This window comes from Canis aureus, chromosome 14 (genome assembly GCF_053574225.1).
Source record: "Canis aureus isolate CA01 chromosome 14, VMU_Caureus_v.1.0, whole genome shotgun sequence".
In the NCBI taxonomy this organism is placed as follows: Eukaryota; Metazoa; Chordata; class Mammalia; order Carnivora; family Canidae; genus Canis; species Canis aureus.
The window spans coordinates 48,269,451-48,295,424 of NC_135624.1; the positions used below are offsets into that span (position 1 = coordinate 48,269,451).

The window sequence follows — 25,974 nt, forward strand, 5'->3', positions numbered from 1 at the left end:
TTGGCAGTGTGGTTGCTGCGGCCCCAGACATCAAGCCTGTGTTAGGGAAGGAAGATGTTTTCTTGTAATTCCCTCTTAGCAGGGAGGAGTCTTCTAGAAGGTCACCTTGGAGACTTCCCCATCAGTGTCTTGGGTAGAACTGATTTCATGGCACTGCTCCTTGTAAGGAAGGTTGAAAAAGTGAAAGTCTGGCATTTTTCAGCTTCTTTTATGAGATGTGGTCTTTGCTAGGGTGGAACAGTGAGGAGAATGCTCTGAGTTGGCAGCCCACAGGTTGTATTCCTGAGCCAGCTACTTTGTCCAGCTATCTCTGGCTTGGTCTCAATCTTTTTTAAATCTGTTGATTTATTTTTTTCTCCTTTGAAAATAATTAAAGGTGATGTGCTAAGTATAGATAAAAGCCTGCGAAGAGAAGGGAAATAGGGGCACCTGGGTGGCTCAGTCAGTTAAGTGTGTGACCCTTGATTTCGGCTCAGGTCATGATCTCTGGATCTGATCCTGCGGTTGAGCCCAGGGTCAGGCTCCACACTCAGCAGGGAGTCTGCTTGGGATTCTCTCTCTCCCTCTCAAATAAATAAGAGAAGGAAAATAAATTGTAGATTTGCAGGCTGCGCATAGATGCTTGCCATAGGTTACAAATAGGCCATATATTTGGCTCTGAGCTTCCTGGTAGTAGTCAAAACAAAGAGGAAAAAAAGGCTAATTAATTTTATTCATTTAGTTAATGAAGCTTCAGTTCATGTAATAACCCAAGGTGGAAACTTAAGCATTTCTCATCCTCTCTTTTCTTGGCTGGTGGTAAGAGAGACACTGCATCGCCTCCCATGCTTTATGGAACTCTTTCCTACCTACTGCCATCGTCCTGGGGCTGACCTGTCTTTTCTTACGTTGTCATGAAATTCAGAGCTTTTGCCAGCCTCATCCTCCTCTTTGTCCCCTTGGTCACCAGGTACATCATCTTTGTCCTTAGGATTCCCTTACACAAAACCTCGAGGGCCCCGTTTGCTTAAGGAAATATAGACTTCTCCACACATGGGGTTGAGTCAGCTAGTGAGGTTTAAGCTCAGTTTGTGTGTTCCCCCCGCCCCGCAGACTACTACCTCCTTGCCCGCTGCCTCGGTGCTATTTCTGGGGAATTGTTCTCTTCTGGGTTCCTCTTCCCTCTCTTCCCACTCTTGCCCTCCGTTGACTCTCCGAACTGTGGTTTGCCTCGGTTCTCAGTTCTGCCTAATTTAACAATAGCTGCATGTTGACTTATTTGTCCTCTCCCCAATTAGATTATTACCCCCTTGAGACCTGGGACTGTCTTATTTAGTGTCCACTTTATCATCCATGATGGCCTACACAAAGTAGGCCCTCAAAGAGGGATTGAATTGCACTTAAATGGTCAACTGTTAAATAGTGAATTATCTGGAAAATTTTAATTCTCCCTCCTGCTATTCAGCGTGCGTCCGAGTCATCTTTCATTGTCTTGGGATTTTTCTTCAGGGAGTACAAACTCCCTCTTACTCATTCTGTCTTGTTTTTGGACGAAGTCAGCCATAAGCAAACCAATTTAAATAATATTTCTCTTTAAATACATGCAGATGTCAGTTCTGAAGACTGTGGCGTGGAGAAATTGTCTGGGAGAAAGTAAAATGCTGGTGATGTGCTAACGGGCCAGGAGTCTGCGTGTGAAAATGCATGCTTCCATTTCAGATCTGGTGTGTCAGTCTTGTGAAGATAAGGCTAAGGCAGGACTTGACAGGTCTGACATTACCCCTCTTTTTGTTTTATGACCAGATTCTGGTCCTTAGGGTTTGTTTCATAATGTTAACTATACGTTGAGATCACTGGAAGGCTTTCTTCATTTAGAAATTAAACGTTGTTAGTTGGAGGTGAATTTTCTGATTATCTGACATTAATGCGGATATCTTTTTATAGTTGGTCATCTTGAATTAGTGTTAATAGCTTTTCATAGCTTGTTCTTTTTTCTTATTCTGAGATTCAGGTTAGGAGAAGGACCTCTTGAGAATTATTCTTTTAAGCAAACATACATTTAAAAAATATGCTTTAAGTAGAAAAAGATATTGAAATGCATTAGATAGAATCCTGTCTTTTAGCAATCGTTGTATTACTGTTTCAGATCTAAGGATTTGTGTCCTTTATTCTAGAGAAGTATTTGCTATTCTGGGTTTGAATTACTTTTCTTTTAATTAGAAAACACTCTTAATGAGTCATTTTCAATTTAGGAAGGTAGGTCTTTGGAATTAAGTGATATACTAAGTACAACACTAAATGGTATGAAAAAGACCCCCACCTTCCCCAAATAGTGTTACCCCTGATTAGGATTCTTTATGTCTCTCTTTGAGGAATTTTTTTTTTTTTTTTTTGTAAATTTTTTTTTGGGAACCCTTTTATTACCTGCTGGCCTGTATCACTAGTATTCCCGGAGGTGGCGTGTCATCCGTTTGTTTTTATGATGGGCATTGTCAGTCTTCAAGGGCCCTGGCTCTTTCTCTGCATGGGAAATGCCCACCTTTGCAGGCAGGGCCGCTCAGAGACACCCACCGGAGTGTGACTCTGAAGCTGGAGGTGAGTGTTGGACAGAAGCCGGGGGTACCCGGAGGCCACTGGGGAGGGTGGATGGTGGGGGCAGCTGCCAGCTGTGGTCCCAGGGGCCAGGACAGTTCAGGCTGTGTCAGTGTGCTCTGCTTCAAGCCCTCGAGTTGTGTGGCTTGGTTTTCTGGGTGGCCTAGACCTGTGAATTACCTGATGGCCCTTTAAAAACGAAATCCCTGTTCTTTTACAATGGCTAGTTGGTTTCTGAGGCTGGAAACTAAGAGTTCTGATCAGTACAGCATCCATACCTGGCACTGGTCAGTACGTGCAGAGGCCCGTGTGGAGAAGGGCAGTGATGGGCCTGACCTGACTCTAGAGTCCCGGCCGGAGGTTACCCAAAGGACGGAAGGGGCACATCGTCGGTGTCACTTGTGGGCGCTGCCTTGCCGGTGGTCAGGTGGGCTCTGAGCCCTACAGCAGCCACCCTGCTGGACCTCGTTAGAGCTCTTCACTGCTTGTCTTTCCAGTCACCTCTTTGTCTTAAAAAGAGATAGAGAGAAAGGTGATGCTCAGGAGCTAATGCATAACTTCTATTGCGTCTTTTTGGATCTAATTTGGGAGTATTTGCTATGGAAATGTTATTTGTGGCTTTTTTGGGGTAGACTAGTTAAAATTCCTATCTGATATTCTTTATTGCTTTTTTAGTTATTTATAATCATATATATAATATAAAATTGTACCTTTTTTAAGTGTATAACTTGATCAGTTTGGATACATATCTCTAGTGGTATAACCACTACTAAAATTAAGACACAGAACATTTTCATTTCCCCCAAAAGTTCCCTTGTGCCCCCTCGCAGGCCGTATTTCACCACCTCCTACCACAACCTTTGGCTTTTAATACATGTCACCTTGGACCGTGTCCACGTTAGTTGATGATTTGTCATTTTGCTGTTCGTGGGGGATATTGCAGTATAAAAAGGTGTGATGAATCTCCCCCCCCCCCTTTTTAAAAACTGAATTATTAAATCCAAAGAAAAACTATCAGTGCTATATAAATTATAAATCTGGTAATGATTTACCACATGGGACTATCTAGACTGAAATGACTTGTTCTTTTGAAGTTTTCCAGTGGATGGCTGTTCTGTATGGCCCAAAGGTACCTAGTGCTAGGATTTGCTCCATGGATGTGATGATGTCTTTTAATTGTTATCTAGGTCAGGTTGGGAGACAGGAAGGCATGAGAGGTAAGTGTGGGCCTTCGAGTCAGAGTGCCTAGATTCAGATCCTTGCTCTGGTAGGTATTAGCTGTGTGACAGTGGGCAAATTACTCCTCAGCTACCATGTGCACTTCAGTGGTCCTCCCGCATAAGGCATACCGACCGCAGAGTAGGACTTGTTCGGTCCACAGTGGTGATTGAGCATTTACCACGTCCTAGGCCCTTCCTCGTCTCACATGCAGTTCTGATTCCAGCAAAGGGCAGGGAGGCAAATAAACAGGTAGACCGGATAGTGTGTCAGATGGTTGTGAGTTCCGTAGGTAAGAAATACAGCAGGGGGTGGGGCACGCAGACGTGTGGGCCAGGGGAGAGCAGTGGAGGGTGCTGTGGATTTGAATAGCGGGGGTCAGGTTTTAAGACCTGCTGGGACTGAGGGGCATTCCAGGCTGCGGGAAGGTGAAAGCAGAGGCTCTGAGCGGGAGCAGGCCTGGAATAGGAATTGCAAAGACGCTGGTGTGCTTGGGGTGGAGGTTGGGGCTGGGCAGGGAGAAAGAAGCAGGAGGCAAGATCGGAGCCATCCCACTGATTAAATGACATAAAACATAGTTTGGAGAGGTGCTTGGCCCTTTCTTCTGATTTTATGGCTAACAGTTGCTGTGTAACGATGTTGTCCTCATTAGGCTTTGAAAGGAGACCCCTCTTTTTTTTTTTTTTTAAGATTTTATTTGTTCATGAGACACTCAGAGAGGCAGAGACACAGGCAGAGGGAGAAACAGGCTCCCTGTGGGGAGCCCGACGTGGGACTCGATCCCAGGACCCTGGGAGCACAACTTGAGCCGAAGGCAGACACTCAACCACTGAGCCCCCCCCCCGGGGTCCCCTGAAAGGAAACCCTGGAGAGGAAGAGAGGTTATCAGAAAGAACCAAGTGGGGCTTTCCCTCACTTAGCCAGTCACCAAACATTTGAGGGGTTCTTGTTGCCAGGTGGGGGCTTCTTCCTTAGGTGTAGTGGTGCAGGCCCAGAGGTACTGGACAGGTGACATGTGGCACCACGGCAGCTACGTCCATTGGATGCCCTGGGTGCTCTGGAAACAAAGGGGAAGCCGTTAAAATTCGACTTCATGGAAGGGTTAGTGTGCACCCCGTGGGGTTCACTTTTCAAGTCGTCCCGTGTGAAGAAAAAGGTCTAGGTGTGCCTGGTTTGGAGGGGCCTGCGGTGGGAGGGTGCTTTCCCAGCTCAGGGGGTGGAGGGGACCCAGGGGACAGCATGGGTGAAAGCATGGAGGATGGGAGTTCGGTAGGCCTGGGGTGTGGGGGACGGGGCAGGGCTGGGTGGCGAGGGGGGACCAGGGAGAACTTGTGAGTAGGCCTGGAAGGGGAGGACGGGAGCAGGAGGTCCGAGAAGGTGGGACCCGGGGAGAGAGGAGGAGCAAGGGTGGGAAGGGGCTGAGGATTGCTGATGACTGGGCTGTCAGCACCTCCATTTTACAGATGAGAAAGTTGAGGTGCGGAGAGGTTAACTCCTTTTCTCCAGGTCACGCAGCCTCTGCGTGGTGCATTGAGACTTGCACGCAGGCCTCCATACTCCAGGTCCGGGGGCGGCGCCGCTTCGGCTTGGTTCTTAGGGCGGCCCTGCAGGTACATCGGGATTCCCTGTTTCCTCTTTGGCCCGTGAACTGGGACGGCACTGCTTCTGATCTGATCAGCTCCGCTTTGCTGTTGGTTCTTTTGTTCTTGGAATGGGCCCAGCAGCATCAGGATGTGGGAGGAACTCCTCCTCTCCCAGCGCTCCTGTCCCCTCATTTCTGCCGCCTTCCTCTCAATGACAGCAGGCATTTAAAAACTGATTCTGACGGGGGAGCTGATTATGGCAAAGAAAAGTATTGCACACCTTTTCTTAACTCACTAATGAAACCGTCAGTTTAGTCTTCTTACATCTTATTCTAAATAGGTGTTAACTACTTCCTAAATATGCTTTTCACGTTATTTTTAAATATGGGACATACAATGTTGCAGAAAAGCGAGAAAATGTAAGTTACCTCTTGGGGTGCCTGGGGGCTGCAGTCAGTTGGGACCTGCTTCTTGGTTTGGCTCAGGTGGCGATCTCGGGTTGTGAGCTCGAACCCTGTGTTGAGCTCTGCGCTCAGCAGGAGTCTCCTTAAGATTCTCCCCCTGGCGCTCTCCCCACTCGTGTGCGTGCTCACTCCCTTTCTCTCTGACTCTCTCAAATAAAATAATCTTACCCCCCAAAAAAACAAAAAACCCCTTTACCTTATAGTAGAGCTACTAACATGTTTTGTGTAACATCTTTGAAATTCTTTTCTTTTCTTTTTTAAAGATTTTATTTACTTATTCATGGGAAACATACACACACAGAGAGAGAGAGGGAGAAAGGGAGAGGGAGAGACACAGGCAGAGGGAGCAGCAGACTCTATGCAGGGAGCCCGACGTGGGACTCAATCCCGGGTCTCCGGGGTCACGCCCTGGGCTGAAGGCGGGCGCTAAACCGCTGGGCCACTGGGGCTGCCCCATGAAGTTATTTTCTTCTTTTTTCCGCCCCCATAGTTGAGATTGTCTTTCTCAGCCCCTTTAATGCCATTCCCAACAATTAGACCACAAATTATTTGCTCTTAATTAAACAGGAAGCTGAGAAGGATGGTTGTACATTCAAGTCCAGACAACTGGCTCTCGATGTCATACTCGTAGTTTTTTATTTTATTTTAAAGATTTTATTTATTTATTCATGAGACACACAGAGGGAGAGGCAGAGACACAGGCAGAGGGAGAAGCAGGCTCCCTGCGGGGAGCCCGACGTGGGACCTGGGGTCCCTGGATCGAGTCCCGGGCATTTAAAAACTGATTTCTTCGGCCCTGAGCTGAAGGTAGGTGCTCAACCTCTGAGCCCCCCAGGTGCCCTGATGTCATAACTTTTAAAGACCCGTCACCTTGTCATCCCCTCTGCCTTGTCTTTACTTTTCATCTTCTGGGTTCGGCGTGTCTTAGCCTCTTCTAGGTGCTAATACTACCGGGAGGTGAAGCAGTGAACCCTCAGGGGCGCCTGGGTGTGGGCCCACCCCGTGCTCACGGCTTGGCAGGCAGCGCTTCAGTCCATGTTCAGTCCATGCGAAGGGGGGGCCCATTGCTGCAGCCCTCTGGATGAGGACGCTGAGGCACAGGCAGCTGGGGCAACAGGCAGGGTCGCTCAGCTGGAATGTCCCAGAGCTGTGATTGTAGCCCACGCCCTTCCAATGCCAGAGCATCAGGACTCTGGTGACATTAGTGAGACCAGAGGACGGTTTTCACTCTGAACTGTCGAGTGATCTGTGCTCCTGGGTGCGTGGGGCGGGGCACAGGGTGGGTCTAGGGCCCCTTGCACCTTGTCACAGCTGGAGGGCAGCACACAGGGTGCCCTGCAGTGGCCGGCTCCTGAGAGGGCCCCCACAGGTGCAGGCTGTGGGGGAGGGGCTGGGTGCAGGCCGCCTCTGCCGGACAGGCAGGTGGCATCTCCTCGCAGCCTCTTTTATGGGGCCTGGGAGAGTTAGAAGGAGAAAGCCAGCGGCGGTTTGCTCGGACGGCTTCGATTTTGGATCTTGTGCTCCGTGAAAACGCTGAGTCACCTACAGTGCCCTGCTTCCCACCGCGATCAGCGCCCCCTCTCTGGGCCTCCCCTTCTGGCTTGTGTGCCCGAGTGGCCAGCACCTGCTGAGGCGGAGAATGACTTGAAGGCCTTGCCCCTGCTGCTCGGGGTCTTCTCGTTTTCACCTGGCTTTTCAGTTTTACGATCTTTTCCCTGGATCTTGAGCTTTTTTTATTTTCCCACGTGCTGATGGGGTACCGGTGAATGAGTTGGATTCTGGTATGTTCTGTGCCAAGCTTGTTCCATTCCTTAGTAGGTTGCCTGCCCCAGTGGGTTGGGGACCGAGTCTGGGGTGGGGCTGGGACTCCCCTCTCTGGCTGCATATAGAACCATCTGGGCCACTGAGTGAGAAATCAATGACCCCACTCCCACTTTTATTTAATTGGCCTGCACTGGGGCCCTGGCCGCCTTTCTCAAGCCTCCCGGGTGATTCTGATGTGCAGCCACTGGATTAATTTTAAGAAGCTAAATTAGCGAGCAGGGTTCTGGTGTGGACAGTGGGGAAGAGGATGCTGGGCAGCCGGCAGGCCATTTGCTCACTCCGGCCTCCCAGCCGGCACCCCAGCCAGCACCCAGGCTGTGCTTACCTTGTGCCGGGCGCTGTTCCCAGCTGGTCCCATCACGGACTCCTTCAGTCCTCACGGTGTCCCTGTGGGGCAGGCGCTGTTACCCATTTTATAAAGAAATTCCTACTTCTCACAAAGAAGGGCACATGTCGTCTGAAGCTGACCCACAAACCTAGCACACACATTAGAGCAATGAAATCTAAAGCTGCTGGGGGGTGGAGGTGCTGCTTTGGATAGGGAGTCAGGAGAGACCTGGCTGATGAGGTGACATTTGAATAGCTAGCGAAGTCAGCGACGAGGCTTTGTGAACACCAGGAGTCAGGGAGGCAGAGGGCATAGAAGACGCAAAGGCCCTGAGGTAGGAATTCACGTGAGTATTCAAGGAAGAGGGGGCTGGAATGGAGTGAGCAAGGATAATGGAATGAGATGACTTAGGTCAGATCATGTATGGCCTTGTAAGGACTTGTTTAGTACTTGTTTTTTTTTTTTTTTTTTCCTTTTTTCTTTTATGCTGCAGCAACAAATCCAAACTCTTGTTGATTGAAATTAAACGTTGTTACATGTTCTTTGTAAGCTGGCAGGGGTTTCCTCTTGACATCATTGGCCTCCTTCTGTCTGAAAGCCACGGGAAGGAGGGCTCCTGTTTGAGGAAAGGAGGAGTCAAGGCAAACCTAAAGAATACGTTTCAGCTATCATATACCCTTGACTCTGACGACAAGAGTTTTTTCCTTTTTTCTTACCACTGAGTAAAGTTGACATTTCAGGGGAATGGGCCCCGTGACCTGTACCTTAGCCCCTGAGCATTACATGCCGAACCCCAGTGTGAGAGACCCTAGCCCTGCTCTGCTAGATCATGTTCTGGTTCTGGCCCAGAAGCATTCAGGACAGATGCTGATTTTGATAACCTTTAATTTTTGTCTGATTTGGCTTCACTTTTTTGTCAATAACCTGGTCATTATTCTGTCCCTCCCCTCCCCAAGAGCCTCTACTGCTTTAGTTCATCATTTTCATTGTAATCAAGAAGCGTTTACTGAGTACATACCTGTGCACAGTGCTGCATTAAAAACCTTTACACTGGGGTGGGGTGCCTGTGGCTCAGCGGTTTGGTGCCTGCCTTTGGCCCAGAACACGATCCTGGAGTCCCACATCAAGCTTCCTGCATGGAGCTTGCTTCTCCCTCTGCCTATGTCTCTGCTTCTCTGTGTCTCTCATGAATAAATAAATAAAATCTTAAAAAAAAAAAAAACACAACAACAAACCTTTACACCTAAGAGCATTGCTCACCGACGGGCCAACTAGAGCTTAGCTAATAATAAAATCCTTGTAGGGGCACCAGGGTGGCTCTGTCGGTTAAGCATCTCACTCTTGATATCGGCTCAGGACATGATCTCGGGGTCCTTGGTTGGAACCTCGTGTCAGGCTCTGTGCTCATCCTCTCCTTTTCCTGCAAGCATGTGCGCACGCTCTTCTTTTTCTCTAAAATAAATAAATCTTAAAAAATAAAATACTTTCAATGATTGTTAGTGCTCAGAAGAAAGAAGTGTACTTGAAATCAAAATAACATTGGTGGTGTTGGTTGTATCACCTCTGCACATTTTTTTCCCTTAAAAAAAAAAAAGGTGGTGGGGGAGCCTGGGTGGCACAGTGGGTTGAGTGTCTGACTCTTGTTTTCAGCTCAGGTCATGATCTCAGATCTCAGAGTCCTGGGATTGAGCCCCACGTAAGCTCAGTGTGAAGTCTGCTTAAAGTTTCTCCATTTCCCTCTGCTCCCCTCCCCCCACCCCCTGCAAAAATAAATAAATCTTTTTTTTTTTTTTTTTAATCGGTAGGTTGTTTTAGATTTAGCCAGTTTTAGTAACTTTTAAGAAAATTTTACTCTAAGTTTGTGTACTTCATTATTAACTTTGGGTGGGAAATGGTGTTGCTTTTTTTCCTTTTATGGAGCATGAAGATTGATCAGTTTTTGCTCCAATAAGAAATAAGCTAGAAGGGAGGAATGGGCTTTGGATTAGGAATTAGAAGTGAATCATTCCCAGCCTGGCCACAGCGAGCTGTGTGATCCTGCCTGAGCCAGTAAAAGAATTGGACAAACGGACCTGAAACACTGAACTCCTCTTTCTCATCTCCTAAATACAGACAGTAATAGTGGTTTTTTTCCTCCGAGTACAATCATATTTTGTATAGAGGTTAGTTCCTAAGTCCATCTGTAAGGTCAAAATCCCCTGTCTTAGGAATATCACTGTCAGAAGGTGCCCTGCTGCGGGTTGTCTCAGATCAATCCAGCACAGCCAGTTCTTTCCTCCAGCACTGGAATGGATCTCTGGCTCTTCGGTGGCGCACCAGCTGAAGCAGCTGGCTTGCAAATTTAGGGACCGTGTTTTATGGAAAATACGTTTTTTAAATACTAGACTCATACAGTGTTGTGAGATGCACAAAGTATGATGGGCACGTGGAAACTGATTTGCGTGCCTGTCTCCAGCTCATGAAGTAGAATGAAGGGCCGGTATGGTACAACTGAAATATCTTGTCTTCTCCCCTCCTTTTCTCTTTTTTTTGCGGGGGGGGGGACTGAATAAAGTTGACCTTGAGTGAGTTCAGTGTGGATATTCTGCTGCCCCACTGCCCACAGTGTAGGTCCTCTCTGCTTGTACTGCCACTGACTCATTAAGGCCCTAACCCTTCCCGGCCTCAGTCGTTTCCAGTAGTCTTTGCAAGAGGCCTTTCCTTCCCAAGCCAGGCCACTCACCATCTCCCCACCATATGTTGGTCTCGGAGAAATCCTAAAAAAAATGCCCGACTTCAACAATTGTGCAACACCCAGCCTCACAGCAGTACTTCTCAAAGTTCCCCACCAGTGTTGCGCCGTAGCGGAGTTTCAGTGAATTAAATTGTACTCATGGGGTCCCAGCAGGCATAGCTCGGGGTGTCTTGTTCTATAATCATGTTTTTTGTGTTCGTGTAACACATTACAGGGGAGTTACTATTGAGTAGAGTTGATGCTGCTTGAGTGTGCCACGTTTATCTGGTTGATTTGCATACCCTCGGGTGGCCCAGTTGGAGGTACAAGCCCTTCCGGAGATTAAACTGGTAAGCAGAGTTGGCAGGTTCTTCATTTTTTGACCTTTGTCTTCCTTATAAGTTTCCTCTTTGATCATGCCGCTCCTCAACATTTGAAGCTCACATGATGTGGATGCACTTGAAATGCCCTGAACTATCAAAATTACGATTTGGTGCCTTTGTGTTTGCATCCATTCATTGGGCGTTTATTGAGCACCTGTTATGTGCCAGGTATTGTTCTAGGTACAAGGGATACAGTAGTGGACAAAGCCAGGTCCTGGCTTCCATGAAGCTTACACTTCGATGGGACAGGAAGGTGACAAATCTGTGATATAAAGAAAAGAAAAAGGAAAGGAAAGCATGGGAAGGTGATAGAGGTCAAAGAAGGGGTCCTGTTTGTTGTTCTGGCAACGGTGTGTAAGAAGGTGATACTTGAATGGCAACCTGGTAAAATGGGAGAGCAAGCCATGTTACCACCAGAGAGAAAGGGCTCAAGGCAAAGCACGTGTCAAGGTCCTGAGGTAGGAGTGTGCTTGGAATATTCACACAACAGCGGGAGGCTCACTGTGGTTGAGGAGAGTAAGCAAGGAGGATGGGTAGGAGGTGAGATGGGAGTGTTGGGTAAAGGCAGAGCCTCCAGGGCCCTGTACCAAAGATAAGGGATTTTCTTTTGCCTTGAATGCCTTCCCCTTCCATCTGTAACTTGGTTGAGGTTGGAATTAACTTTAATCTGTTGCACATGCGAGCTAGTTGCCCCTCTGTTTACTGAATGGTCGTCTCTTGTTGATTGGAAATGCCATATCATATATTAATTGCACGTGTGTTTATACCTATGCACGTGCTTATCAACTCTCTTCCATTGATTTGTCTTCTTGCACTTGTACCATTTTGTTGAAATTATCGTGCCTTTATACCAAACATTGGCAAATTATGGTCCACAGGCCAAATTTGGCCTACCACTTAGGTTTTATAAATAAAGTTTTATTGGAACACAGCTATCCTCATTTGTTTATCTATTGTTTATGGCTGCTTTGAGCTATAATGGCCCAGTAATTGCAGCAGAGATGGCAAGGCCCACAAAGCTAAAAAATGTTTACGCCCTGGTCCTCTACAAAGAATTTACCGACCTCTGCTTTATACTATGGATCGCTATCTGATAGGGCACGTCCTTCCTCATTCTTCTTTTTCAACAATTTCTTGGCAGGGCCAGCATGTTTATTCTTTCAGATGAACTTTAGAATCAATCTGCCAGCCTCCCTTCCTTTTCTCCACCTCTTTTGGGGTGGAGATCTGGGAGGCAGGAAGAATAGGAATTTGATTGCATTTAATTTGTAGTTTGGTGGAAAGGGGGAAGTGATTGCTTTACAATACCAGGTCTTTCCACTCCAGCGCTGTAATATCTCTGATATCCCTACATTTATGTCTTTAAGAAAATTTTTATTGTTTTTTATGTGTATGTTACATATTTATTTATTCCTGTGTGTGTTTAATTGCTTTTTGTTCCTGTTACAGTTGAGATCATCCTCCAGCTCTATTTTACAAGTGACTATGGTATGAAGGAAAGGATTTGATTTTTAAGAGTTTAAATTGTTTCTGACCTTATTCTGGAAGTAAACTCCTATTTAGGACTGCTAATTTTTAAATTTGATTCTTTTGGTTGATGGTCATTGTCTGAACTTGCAGAATTATTTCATTCCTAATATTTGTGTCTGTCTATATTGTGGAACCCTATGCTAGGGTAGTTTAGGGACATGGACTTTGGGCCTTCCCCCCCCCCCCCCGCCCCAGTGTCATGGGGGGTGTGTGGGATTTCTTTTATTCTATGTAGGTCACAGCAAATGGTAATTTCAAAACAAAAAAACAAACAAAAACCCAGGAAGCTTTATGTCTAGTCAACATTTGTCGATTGTTTTAAGAATACCCAGAGTATAATTTAGGCAAGCTGTGTATTAAACAGGCCTTACTTTTTTGCAAAGCTAGTTTTTGCTTTCAATATAGGATATAGAGTTTGCATGTCACACAGGAGAGTGAAACCCAGTCACTGCTTTACTGTGGAGAGTCATTTGATCATGGAATAAAGGTGACTTAACCTAGCATTTATCCTTTGGAATTGAAATATGAGCAGAAGGAGATTTTTATGAATCAGTTAGTGCTTTCCTAAATACGTTCTCTGTAAAGTATTTGATCTTTACCCTTAACATCTATTCCTTAAGGATGTGAAATCTATTTTAGATTTCAAGGTCTATTACTTGCCCTGAGCACTGAACACATGAACCATAAATTCAATATGTGTTAACCTTTGTGGATTTATCTTTTAATGCCATTTTTGTCTTTTTTTTTGGTCTGAATTTGTGTGCCTTCCTTAGCTGCTCCTTACCTTGGTGAAGCTAAAGAGAAATTATTCATGTCGCTGGTTTCTTTTCTTTCCCCTTTTCTTTTTCCTTTGGGCAAAGCGATAATGAGGTAGGTGGTGATGACAGTGGCTGTGGAAATGGAGAATCGCTGAGTGCATTGTGTGATTTGCGATACAAGCCTTGTTATCTGCATTGCCTGGGAAGTGAAAGTTCATATGTAGAACCTGGTCTTAAACGCTCTTGTCTGTTTTTCCCTCTGTGCTGAAATTATCTTTGACCATCATTGTGAATATCAGTTTGTGGTGTATGAACACAGGAATGCCATCATAGGCTGTAAAAACGTCCCAGGCAGGCCACCTGCTTCAGTCACAGAAGGAACCCCATCCTTGGAGTTTTTGTTATGGGACTTGACTTGGACCTCTGGGAGTTAGCATTTTATTTATTTTATTATTTTATTTTATTTTATTTTATTTTATTTTATTTTATTTTATTTTATTTTATTTATTTTATTTTATTTTATTTTATTTTATTTTTTATTTATTGTTTTTTTCAGTGAGCATTTTAGATAGCAGTGTGGTATGGAGAATGATATAAGCGAAATGTGATAATTGGTCTCTTTTATTGAACACTTAATATGGTCCAGACATTATAATGGATGTTTGCCACATCTTGGCATTATAATCTCATTTTATAGATGAGAACATCGAGATTTAGGTTAAATAACTGGTAGACCTGAGATTCAAATCAGCTTTCAGACTCCACAGAGAGGTTGTAAATCAAAGTGTATTTTGGCTGTGATTTTTGTTTGGGGAGGGGGGGACTCTGTGTGTCTCTGTATGTAGAAGGAGTTAGAAATTTTAATTCATTTAGATTGATTTTTTTCTGAAGGAGGGGCTAGAGGGAGAGGGAGGGAATCTTAAGCAGGCTCCACACCCAGCCCTGCACGGGGCTTAATTTCATAACCCTGAGACCGTGACCTGCGCTGAAATCGAAGAGTCAGATGCTTAACCAACTGAGCCACCTAGGCGCCCCTCATTTAGATTCTTTTATATGAATTTTGACAGTTGAATTAACATCAGGGTTGTGAGAAAGTACAGCATAGGGGGAGCATCTGGCAACCTCAGTGGTTGAAAGGTCTTTGGCAAGCCCCTTTTTCTGTCCCACACCATGTGGCCTCAGGGAAGAGAGAATCTAGACAGTTTTTGTGTTTTTTTGGGTGGGGCCAGAATTATATTTCAGGGTTTAATTTAGAGATGATGATGGAATGTATAATTTGTCTTCCGATTTTTAAATTGAGAGAGTACAAAAAAGGGGCGGTTGTGGTGTGGTGGTAAATGTGGGTCAGGAGGGCTGTGTGTGGATCCCCAAAGCCTCTCGTGGATCAGGAGAGCACTGTTGATTTTAGCTTTAGAGACCCCACTCAATGTTTATTAATTATAAACATAAGTAAATAAACAAGCACACACCTACTCCACATGCTTTCCTAAACCTTTTCTGTGCAACTGTGCTAATTAAGATGAAAAATCAGGATTCTGGGCCACATTATGCCATCATTTACCTTAAGTATGGCTAAACCATTCAGATGCTAAACAAGCAACAATTGTCTATATTGGAAGCCCATTTAGAAGCTCATTTAGAGTCGGAGGCCCTGCTCTGGTTGTCTCTCAGCCTCTAATTTTGGTTAGTTGGACAGTTCTCAATGGCTGTGACAGGAGCATCTGCCGCCAGGTGGGTCAGAGCCGTGCATGTGTGTGTGTGTGTGTGTGTGTGTGTGCAAGCGTGCGTTTGCTGCTCCTGACAGTGACATGTAAATGCCAGAGGCTCTGCTGCCTGCCAGCCCCTCTGCTCTGCGGGCCAGCCCAGAACTGGATTCCTGGCACAATTTTGCAAAGTAAAGCTTTCTAAACACTGGCAGGGAAGTCAGCTCGCTTTCCAGACTCAGAGCAGCAGCCGAGTCCAGCCTAGTGCAGAAAACTTGTATTGTAGTGTCTGCTCTTTGGTCTGTTCTTTGCACCTAATACATGTCCCACATAAACCATTCCAGTGAAAGGCGACTTTTTTTTCCTCTTTTTTATCCGAACGGCCTAACTCACGGAGTTACAGTATCTTTTCAAGGTTACTTTCAGACTAACCTTTATGATAGTAAAGAAAAGGAGCCTAGTGTAAATCTTGATATTTTACAAAAATACTTGTTTATTCAAATATAAAATTGTTTGTAAAATTTTAACTTCCATTTATGTAGCCTAACACGCATGCAGGCCGTAAGAAATGTTGGAAATTAGAGATGCAAAAGCCTAACAGTTGAGAGTTTTATGTTGTGTGGGATTCTAAGATGTGTGTATGATTTAGCATGTAATCCTGAAATTATTAGGGATGATGGGGGATACGTTCTTTGATTTGGACAGGTTTATGAGCATGATTTTCTGCTTCTGTGTTCCTGGGTTTGTGGCACTTTTTAATATGGCAATGCAAGTAACTATAGACTCCATCACTGGGCTCTGGGCTCGTGGACTCAGCTTGCAGTGTAATCCTTTGATTTGTCTGTGTTTGCTTGATGGGAGGGGAGGGACTTAGGTTCCATTTTTGCTCGCTCTCTTGTATAAGAGCCAACAAAATAAATATATTGCAAGAAATGCCAAATGGTTGAGATGCTTTTCTATTCTTTTCTTGCCAGGAGCTTGATTTGATACTGTATTAGTAATTCTGGGGAAGAGAAAGGGAAAGAGAAAGAGAAAGTGAACACGTTTCTTTTGAGATCTTTCTTCTATTTGTGTGACTTGTTTAATTTGCTAACGTTATTGACATTTTTCTCTTATGTTCAGGTTCATTGCTGGTAGGATTTTACAACTACTGAGGGATTTTTGTTTTGCCTTATGGCTCCCATGAAAGTTTCATGAACTTAAACATTCGGGTTGGGAATTTAACTTTTATTGCCAGACTTTATTTCTAAGAGGTCAGTAGTTGCATGTTGTATTTCATGTAATAAGTGTCAAATTAATGGAGATACTATTCAATGGTAGCAAAACACTTGTTTTTCTTCACTTCTGAGTTTTCTTCTTTTACAGTCTTCTGGCAGCATGGGAAATAAATGACACTGAATTTTCTTCTTTTTCTTTTAAAGACTTCCAGCTGAACTCTCATCTCTCAACACTGGCAAATATTCATAAGATCTACCACACTCTTAATAAGCTAGTAAGTCATCCTTTTAAAGACAAAACTACCAGCCGTTTAAAGTAGTTGTTTTAAGTGTATTTGGTAGAAGTTTAGATCACAGATACTAAGATATCGTCTGTTTATGGAAATGTTGACGAATCTTAAAACTTGCTATATGGTACGTGATTTCTTGGTATTAATGAACCCATTTCTTGCAGAATCTAACAGAAGACGTTGGCCAAGACGATCACCCAACAGGTATCTTTAATGCTTACACTACTTACTTTTAAATAAGCTTTGTAATAGAAAGTTATGAAGGAGAAGTACTAGCTGAGAGTGATCTGTGTTGTAATACACCAACAAGTTGTTACTTGGTTGAGGATGTTTTTCAGGGTGTAGGAAGGAAGCCATGTTCTAGCTCCTTCGCGGTGGCGTGTCTCTGTCGTGGGGCCCTGGTTTATGTCAGAGTACTTCAGTCCCTTTACATTGGCTGGGAATATTCCCTAGCAGTCTCACGGTACTGTTTCTTCACTAAAGTATTTTAGTTTACACTAAAAACTCCAGTCGTGCAGTTTGAAAGGTATTCCACAAATGCTTGCTGGATTGAGATGAAACATGATTTGATAAGTGGGTAGGGGAGTGCATGTATGTGTTGTGTAGGTCTTAGGGATTTACGAATTGGAAAATTGAAACAATTGAAACAATTATTATAAACCGTTCTCTAGTCCTGTGGTTCTTCAACTTCAGCTAGCCTATAATCAGCTGGGGAGGGCTTGTTAAAACAGATTGCTGGGCTCCACCCCCAGAGTCTCTGATTCTGTAGACTTGGGCTGGGGCCCCAGAGTTTGCATTTCTAACAAGCTCTCACATGATGCCGATGCAGCAGCCGGGCAGGAGACCACACTTTGAGAACTGCTTGTCTAAACTGTTGACAATCCTGAAGTTCAGAAATGTGTGCTTGATCTGTGGTTATTACGTCTTCCAGCAAAAATTATTAAAATATTTTTAAACGGTTTTGAAAATTACTGCAGTGGTACAGGGATACGTGCTTGCTGGTGAATTTTGACCAGCACAAAAGTGAATGGAGTAAAAAGTGACAGTCCTCCTCCTCCTCTCCCATCCAGCCTTCCCCCAGTATGCTGTTTCATGTCCGTTCTTTCCGTTTTATAGTACTTTTAGAAATTCAGCATTGGTGAGATCATGCTGTACATATTACACAGCATCTTTCTTTTTTCATTTAATGGTATATCTTGGGGCTTGGGGGATTTAGAGCTGTCTCACCCTCTCCTCTAGATTGGTTCAGAATCAGTTGAAAATTAGATGCAAGATGGAGATCGAAGTAACAGTTTGGTTGGAAAACACAGCCTAGATGTATAGCAAGAATGCGGAGGCTTTCCTGTATTCACCTGAATTAGACAGCCCTACACCTAGTCACTGCCACGACGAGGTATGCACAGGCCAGCACACTGCTGTCCCCCCTCCGGCGGAGGAGTCTGAGCTGCTGCTGGCTGGCCAGTCTGAAAGGGAGTTCAGGAAGGGCTGTGGGCCCTTCTGCTCAGCTCCTTCTCCCTGGATCACTAATTAGATCAGACAGACACTCCTCCTTCCAGGGTAAGGAGTGAGAAAAGGGGGTGGTGGTGGTGGGGGGGGCAAAGTCTGTGCCCGGAGTGTTCCAGAAGGCCAGGCCACAGAGGCTCCCTTCACCTGATCTTTCTGTGTCAGTGAATCAACTCAAGGACAATCAAAAACAATTTACTTAATACATTTTGAAAACAGTGTATGCACATGGTTTGAAAAGAAATATTGGAAAGGTATAAAATAAAAAATGAAAATTTCTGTTCCAATTTATTGCCCCCAGCTTCCACACCCCATCAGTACTCCACATTTGATTCTGTAGAGGTAACTCTTCTATTCTTACGTTTGTTTCCCTGCCGATGGGGATATTCCTCCCACAAAAGTATATGTTTGTATGTGCCTCTTGTATTTGTCACTCTGTGTATCTTGATCTTTTTATAGTAGCACATTTATAAAGCATCTGCTTTATATTTTAAAGTCTCCGCATTTTTCAAGTTCATGGGTATATCATAATATATCTGCAGCCTCCTACTGATATGCATTTAAGTGTGTTTAACTTGGCTGCTACCAATAATGCTGAAATAAAATTTTCAGGGCTTCTTTTAATAGTTCAGAAGTAAAGCATATTCGTCTCCAGTTCTGAACCAGAACGTTGGTGGGCTCTGAGGATTTGCAGTCTTGATTTAAAACTGAATGTTGTGTTGGTACAGCCTTGAGGTTGTCTTGTCTCTTCTTTAGCTGAGGTAGTAAAACCTCTAAGTTCTGAATCTTGTACGTTGTATAGTTAACTTTGAACTTTGGATTCAAATGAATATTGTTACTATAGTAATGTTATATCTAAATATTTAACCCAAATGTGGTGATTTAATAACTGTAAGCTGTAATTAAGAAAATGAAAGTAGAAAATGTATTTGGCCTCATGCCTCCTCTTTTCACCCTTGGGGATGGTGCCTGGTGCCTGTGTGTGCTGTTTGGTGTGTAACATGCTGGTGCAGTGCCTGGTCCCTCGTATATGCCGGTTGGTGGCAATTAGCATTAGTCATTTTTTTTTTTAATTTATTTATGATAGGCACACAGTGAGAGAGAGAGGCAGAGACACAGGCAGAGGGAGAAGCAGGCTCCATGCACCAGGATCCTGACGTGGGATTCGATCCCAGGTCTCCAGGATGGTGCCCTGGGCCAAAGGCAGGCGTTAACCGCTGCGCCACCCAGGGATCCCGCATTAGTCATTTCTTAGAATATCTCTTTCTCTAACATTTCCCCATTTGGTTATAGCATCACCTGTGAGGGGACCATACTTGACAGAGTATGCTTTAAGAACCTGAACAACATAAAATCCATGATGTTTAGCGATCTGACAACATTGATAACCCTAATGCTGCTTTGAATCTTTGGCCCAGCCGTGCCGTGACCTCAGCAATATCTGTAAGAAATTATGTGGAAGAGCCAAACCCAAGTGTGAGAGAGGCTGCTGTCTTCCTCCTGTGTCTCTTTTTTTTTTTTTTTTTTAATTTTTATTTATTTATGATAGTCACAGAGAGAGAGAGAGAGGCAGAGACACAGGCAGAGGGAGAAGCAGGCTCCATGCACCGGGAACCCGACGTGGGATTCGATCCTGGGTCTCCAGGATCGCGCCCCGGGCCAAAGGCAGGCGCCAAACCGCTGCGCCACCCAGGGATCCCTTCCTCCTGTGTCTCTTCTAACACTTTTCTTTGGTGCTCTCAGTCTTTCTCCTACAAAAAAAAAAAAAGAGAGAGAGAGAGAGAGAGTTAATCTTGGACAAGTAGCCCCAAATCTAAATTACAGGGAATGAATATAAAAAAAGCCAAATGGAGAGGGCAAAAAAAAAAAAAAAAAAAAAAAGAGTAAGGAAGAAGATGCTAGATGTCAGAAGTGAGTATTTAGAGAGAAAGGAATGGAAAAAAGTTTTTTCTTAAATAGGATAAAAATTGCACATTTAGACGTTAACAGTTTCACTCAAGCAGACAAGTAGTTCAATGATCTGTTAAAGGAAATGAAAGAAAATATTAGGTACTGGAAAGATGTTTTCAAATGCGATTTATTTATCAACTGTAATCACTATGTCTTTGTGACATTGTTCAGTGAATAGTGAGGTGAAATAGCTAGATAAGTACTGAAGCAGCAGAAGGAACCGTGTAAAATGTTATTAAGTGAAACAAGGTTATGATACAACAAACTCAAACGAAAAGTTAGTGAGATTTTTGTATTAGAATGTGCATTGACACTTATAGGAAAAATCAGACAAATTCTCTAATTTTAGATCTCTTGAGCCCCCAAAACAAAAAGATTAAAAAAGAAAAGGCATTGGAACACCTACTTAGATACTGTTTATTAAAAATAACAGGTTTAATTGAATTGTCAAAACAAAGCTGGGTAGTCACTAAAGGGCCTTTAGTCTGATCGAGACGAGTTCGATTTGCTCTTTGAAATAGGTTTTGTGAGACCAAATATTAAAATAAACATGCTGAAAGACGTTGGCAATAGTTTTAATTGTTTAATGTGGGAAGAATTCACTGACTACTTGATTTATTTGAAAATATAGGCAGTTAATAGAATATTTCCTTGTTCTCTTTAGCAGCTTGATCACTTTAGAACTATTTTGGATCTACTTTAGTGATCTGAAGTTCTTTTTGTTTTTTTTTTTTTAAAGATTTTATTTATTTATTCATGAGAATACACAGAGAGGAGAGAGAGAGAGGCAGAGACACAGGCAGAGGGAGAAGCAGGCTCCATGCAGGGAGCTCGATGTGGGACTTGACCCTGGGTCCCCAGGCTCATGCCCTGGGCCGAAGGCGGCGCTAAACCGCTGAGCCACCCGGGCTGCCCGATCTGAAGTTCTTTTAACGCTAAACCAAAAAGAAATGAACCTGAACTCAAATTATAACCCTTGGGTAAAAAATAGCAATTTTTATTGCCTCCTTAAGGACCATGTATACACACCCCAGCGTCGGGGTCGATTTCAGACTGTTCATCTAGTGTTGAAATACCAACACTGAACACCAGAACATCAAAATAATATTAAGGAGTGTGAGTTATCGGGATTACTAGTTGAGATTCTTCTCCTCCTCTTCCTCCTTTATTATTATTATCAAAAGGCTTTTTCTTTCATGTGTATCTGCCAAATATTTTTCATGATGTAAGATGGATCTTTAAAATCTTTTTCATCACGCCTTTTGCTCAGGTGATTGTCAGAGAATAAAAACTTGCATCATTTCAACTGAATTTGAGTTTCTTAAAATGCATCTATTTGAATTTGTTTATCTTTGTTAAGTATTTATTGATCTAGGAACTTTTGGGGGCTCAGCTTTATCGGCCATTTTCTCATCTGTGGAATTGGAACCTAATAATGCCACTCAGATTTGTGAGGATAACTTTGGGAGTACTTCAGAGTTATTCTTCAAAGTGTCGGCCTTAATATTTTGCCTCGATCTGTAATGTCAGATTGATTGTACTTAAGTAGATACTTTTAGGAGACAAACATTTTCATAAATTGTTCTTTTAGTTTAGAGATAAAGTTGAGTTGTAGTAGATGAAGTGATATAAGTTCTGAGCTAGTAAAGCCTAAATTTAAATCTAATGATACAACTAAATACAAATTTGTAAAACATTCATTTAAATGAATATAATTTTTATTATAAAAAGGCTTATCACAAGGTTATTTTAAGAAGCCAACATTCCCAAATATTTTTGTTTAAGAAAATCCTGCTTGCCAGGAGACCTAAAATCAAGTCCTTATTTTACTGACAGGAAGAAAATCTGAAATGATATTTTATCTATGCATAGGTAATTTAAATATCTGAGAAGATACTGAGGAAATGTACTGACTTTTCAAGTAGAATTTGATTTACACATGTTTCAGAAACACATTTATTTCACAATACTTATTGAGAGTCTCCTGTAGGATTCTCAATAATGTATGGATCTTACTATTGTTGTACTAAGGTACTGTATTAGCTGCTGTGTATGCACAGGTGAACCAGATGGGGCCCTGCAAACCAACGTGTACCTATGTATGTGTACTTAAAATCTCTAGCTGTTGCTCTCACTCAGGAAGGATCCCTGGAGCTATGCTAGGGAGAAGGGGACCAGGTTTGGGGCATATTAGTCTTGAGTTGCGTCCTCTGTATATTTTATTGACTTGATTCATGTTGGCAAAGTATTTTAAGTAAACTTATTTGCCTCAATATTAAAAAATCGCGTTTTAGGTAGCCTGACACTCCTCACTGTCATTGTGGGTTCTAGGCTTCTGCCTCTGGAGTTATGCCGTGTAGTCCTTTGTATCTTCCCTGGGGGATGAGTTGGACACATCTTTCCTCTGAGGCAGGGGTGAAAGGGTCAGTGAGCCAGTGAATGCCTGAACTCTGGTGGGCACCAGGAAGGTGAGCAGACATCATTTTTTTTTTGCAAAAGATGGCCCCCTAATAGCTACTTGCTTATGCTGATCACTGGAGCAGAGGAAAATCTAAGCTAAAACCATGGTTCTTAGAAGATAAAAAATTTAAAAATATAAAAAAATGCCAAATTTGGGCTTAAGTATGAGTTCATTTTACACAAACACAAGAAAAAATGATTTGTGAAACTTTTCACGGAAAACATGGGTCAATAAGGAAGAAAATAAGAGAAAGTTGAAAAAGTTAGTTAATTGATGATGCATGTACGTTTACCAAAAATATGATACTCTTGGTGTGTAGGACTCAGTGAAGCCAGACATCACACCAGTTTGCCTCCAAGGAAGCAGATAGGAGAGGAGCTAGTGGATTAACCTTTATGGGCAAATATTGGTGAAGACATGATCTTAGTGTGTGCATTGTTTGATGCGCTGAGGAGATAGTGCATTTTCCTCCACGTTCTGCAAACACTGGTGTAAGGGAATGGTTATTGCCACACGAGGTGCTCAGAGCCAAGCCATGGCCAGTACTGGAAGGAAATGACCTTTTTTTTTGTTGTTGTTGTTGTTGTTTAAGAGTGAGAGTGAGCGGTGTGCAAGGGGGCAGGGAGGGGCAGGGGAGAGGGGGAGTGTCTGCCCAGCCCAGAGCCTGATGTGGGGCTTGATCTCACGACCCTGAGGTCATGACCTCAGCTAAAATCAAGAGTTGGATGCTTAATCGCCTCTGCCACCCAGGAGCCACCGACTGTTCCTCATGCATACAAACCCAAGGAGGGCAAAATGAGCTTTGGGTTTAAGACAGACCACTCTTTCCTCCTTCCCTCCTCCCTCTTAAATTATAGTTGACATCAATGTTCTGTTAGTTTCTTTTTTTTTTTTTTTAATTTTTTTTTTCAATTTTTATTTATTTATGATTGTCACAGAGAGAGAGAGAGAGGCAGAGACACAGGCCGAGGGAGAAGCAGGCTCCATGCACCGGGAGCCTGATGTGGGATTCGATCCCGGGTCTCCAGGATCGCGCCCTGGGCCAAAGGCGGGCGCCAAACCGCTGCGCCACCCAGGGATCCCTGTTAGTTTCAAGTATAAGACATACTGATTTGACATTTCTGTGCATTACACAGTGTTCACCAGGGTAAGTGTAGTTACCCTCTCACACCATACGGAGTTATTACAGTATTGCTGACTGGGCTATACTTTGTATCCCTGTGACTCATTTATCCTCTTAATTCCTTTCTCCTATTTTTTTTTTCATTTGTGTTTTTTAGATTCTACACATACATATAAGTAAAATCATACAGTGTCTTTTTCTGACTTCACTTAGTATAATACTCTCCAGTTCCCTCCATGTTGTTGCAAATGTTTTTTCGTGGCTAATACTCCACGAGGTGTATGGACCGCATCTTTATCCATTCGTCCGTTGACGGCCGCTTAGGTTGCTTCCTTATCAGCTGTTGTAAGTAAAGTCGAACACACGTAGGAATGCAAATATTATTTCCCAGTTCGTGTTTTTGTCCTCCTTGGGTTTACTGGATCATCGGGTATCACCAGTTTCCATTTTTTTTTTTTTTTGAGGCACCCCTGTACGGTCTTCCAGGGTGGCTGCACCAGTTTGGGCTCCCACCCGTGGTGCGCGAGGGCTCCCGGGTCCCACGTCCTCGCCGGCACCTGGTCTCCTCGTGGACAGCGGGGGGGTGGTGGTGGGGGCCTGCCGGCTGGGGGCCCTGCTGCTGCATCGTGCACACCCCACCCCGCAGCATCCAGGGACAAGAATTTTTTTTTTTTTTTTTTTGCAAAAGCTTGAGTCACTCTGACACTCTTTGGACCGTTTTGTATGCTTTAGGGTTGTTTATAAACAGGCCCATTTTTCTTTTTTTTTTAAGATTTATTTATTTATCCATGAGAGACAGAGAGAGAGGCAGAGACACAGGCAGAGGGAGAAGCAGGCTCCATGCAGGGATCCCGACGTGGGACTCAATCCCGGGACCCCAGGATCACGCTCTGGGCCGAAGGCAGGTGCTAAACCGCTGAGCCCCCCAGGGGTCCCCTGAATAGGACTGTTTTGCAGGGAAGATGGGGCGCATGTGGTGTGGGCAGTGCTTCCCCCCCTTCCTCTCCCGGTCACTCCTGCCGCCGTGGGGCTGCGGGTGCCTTGGGCCTGTGTCTCCCATCCTCGGCAGGATGGGGCCTGGTGGGGACCTGGAGAGGGGCGGCCGAGGGTCGCTTCTGTGCTGAGGGGGGAGGCGGGACGGTGGCGGCACAGGCTCCATCACGCGGTGCAGGGCACCTGCCCAGGTCGGGCTCTGGCCCTGGTCTGTGGCCCGAAAGGTGCGGCTGCACATTCCTGGCTCCTGAAGTTCGTCGGTCACCCCGGGCACCCGATGGTGGCCCTTTCCGGGGTCCTGACCGTGAGCTACTGACTGTGCCGTCCCTGGCCTCGGAGCAGACTTCCAGAAGGGCCGTCGGGGCATGGGCCTCAGGCCTCTGCTCCTGCTCCGTCACCATCTGTTGCCGCTCGCCGCCCTCCCCAGCCTTCCTCTCCCGGCTCTCGGCCCGGCAGCATGGGGATGCCACCACCGTGGGGTCCGGCCTGGCCCTGGCCGCACCCTGCCTCCCCCCTGCCCCATCCCCAGCGTTGGTCCTCACGCAGGGCTTGGCGCCCAAGCTCTTATCGGGTGTTTGTCTCCGTAAAACTCCTGAGCGGGGGACACATCAGTGGTGGAGGGCGCGACCCCGGGGTCCCGGGATCGAGTCCCACTTCGGGCTCCCCGCGGGGAGCCTGCTCACCTCTGCCTGGGTCTCGGCCTCTCTCTGTGTGTGTCTCATGAGTAAATAAATAAAAGCTTACAAAAAAAAACCCTGAGAAGGAGGTATCCCAGTTCTTACTCTTTAAATGATGAACTAGACCCGGTCGGTGACTGACCAAGCCCCCTAGTTGGGTGAAGGGCTAGAGCTGATGCATTGAATGCGGATCGTTCAGACACCAGCACCCTTTTGCTCTCTCGTCCTCTGACTCCCTGAGAGCCCAGGGCCTTCCGGGAACGGGCTGCTGGAAGGAGGAGAGAGACGGGGGTCCAGAATTCGTCCCTAGACACTTTTGGGGCCTTTGGAAAATCATTTGGATGCCCAGGCTTTGGTTTTCCCCATCTGTCCCGTACAGATAATTATCCCTGTCCTGCCTGGCTTTCGGGGTTATTGTGGGACCCAAATGGCATATGTGATAACGCCTGTGCCAGGATGGGCACATTTTAATGATCTTATAATTGTTTCGTAATTTGTAAGGGTTTTAGACCGTCGGAAGCAGGGACTACCTGGGTTTGAATTAAAGTTTTGCCTAACCTCTCCCTGCCCTGCCCCTATTCTCTGATCGGCATAGGCAGTCCCAATGCTTCTCTTTTCATAAGCCTGGTAGGAGGTTAACAAGTGACGACATGGTATAAGTGTTGGGAATGGGCCTGGCTCCCAG

The 25,974-nt window shown here is 44.8% G+C and overlaps 1 protein-coding gene across 12 annotated transcripts in view; it reads left to right on the top strand.

Annotated features, from left to right (window-relative positions):
- The window catches only part of DCUN1D4 (defective in cullin neddylation 1 domain containing 4), an 82,288-nt gene that overhangs the window by 14,136 nt on the left and 42,178 nt on the right, over positions 1-25,974 (top strand). For 9 of the 12 annotated variants that reach the window (XR_013352184.1, XM_077847974.1, XM_077847973.1 and 6 more), the window contains 2 exons: positions 16,497-16,567; positions 16,747-16,786. The exons of 1 other annotated variant lie outside the window; for it this stretch is intronic. Coding sequence is in view for 4 of the 11 variants with exons in the window: in XM_077847974.1 (XP_077704100.1) it covers positions 16,497-16,567; positions 16,747-16,786 (111 nt within the window). In the remaining 7 variants the exon portion in view is untranslated. Of the gene's footprint in view, positions 1-10,936; positions 11,052-16,496; positions 16,568-16,746; positions 16,787-24,391; positions 24,704-25,974 lie in introns of those variants that run through there. 2 more of the 12 variants (XM_077847980.1, XM_077847977.1) reach the window with 2 other exon arrangements.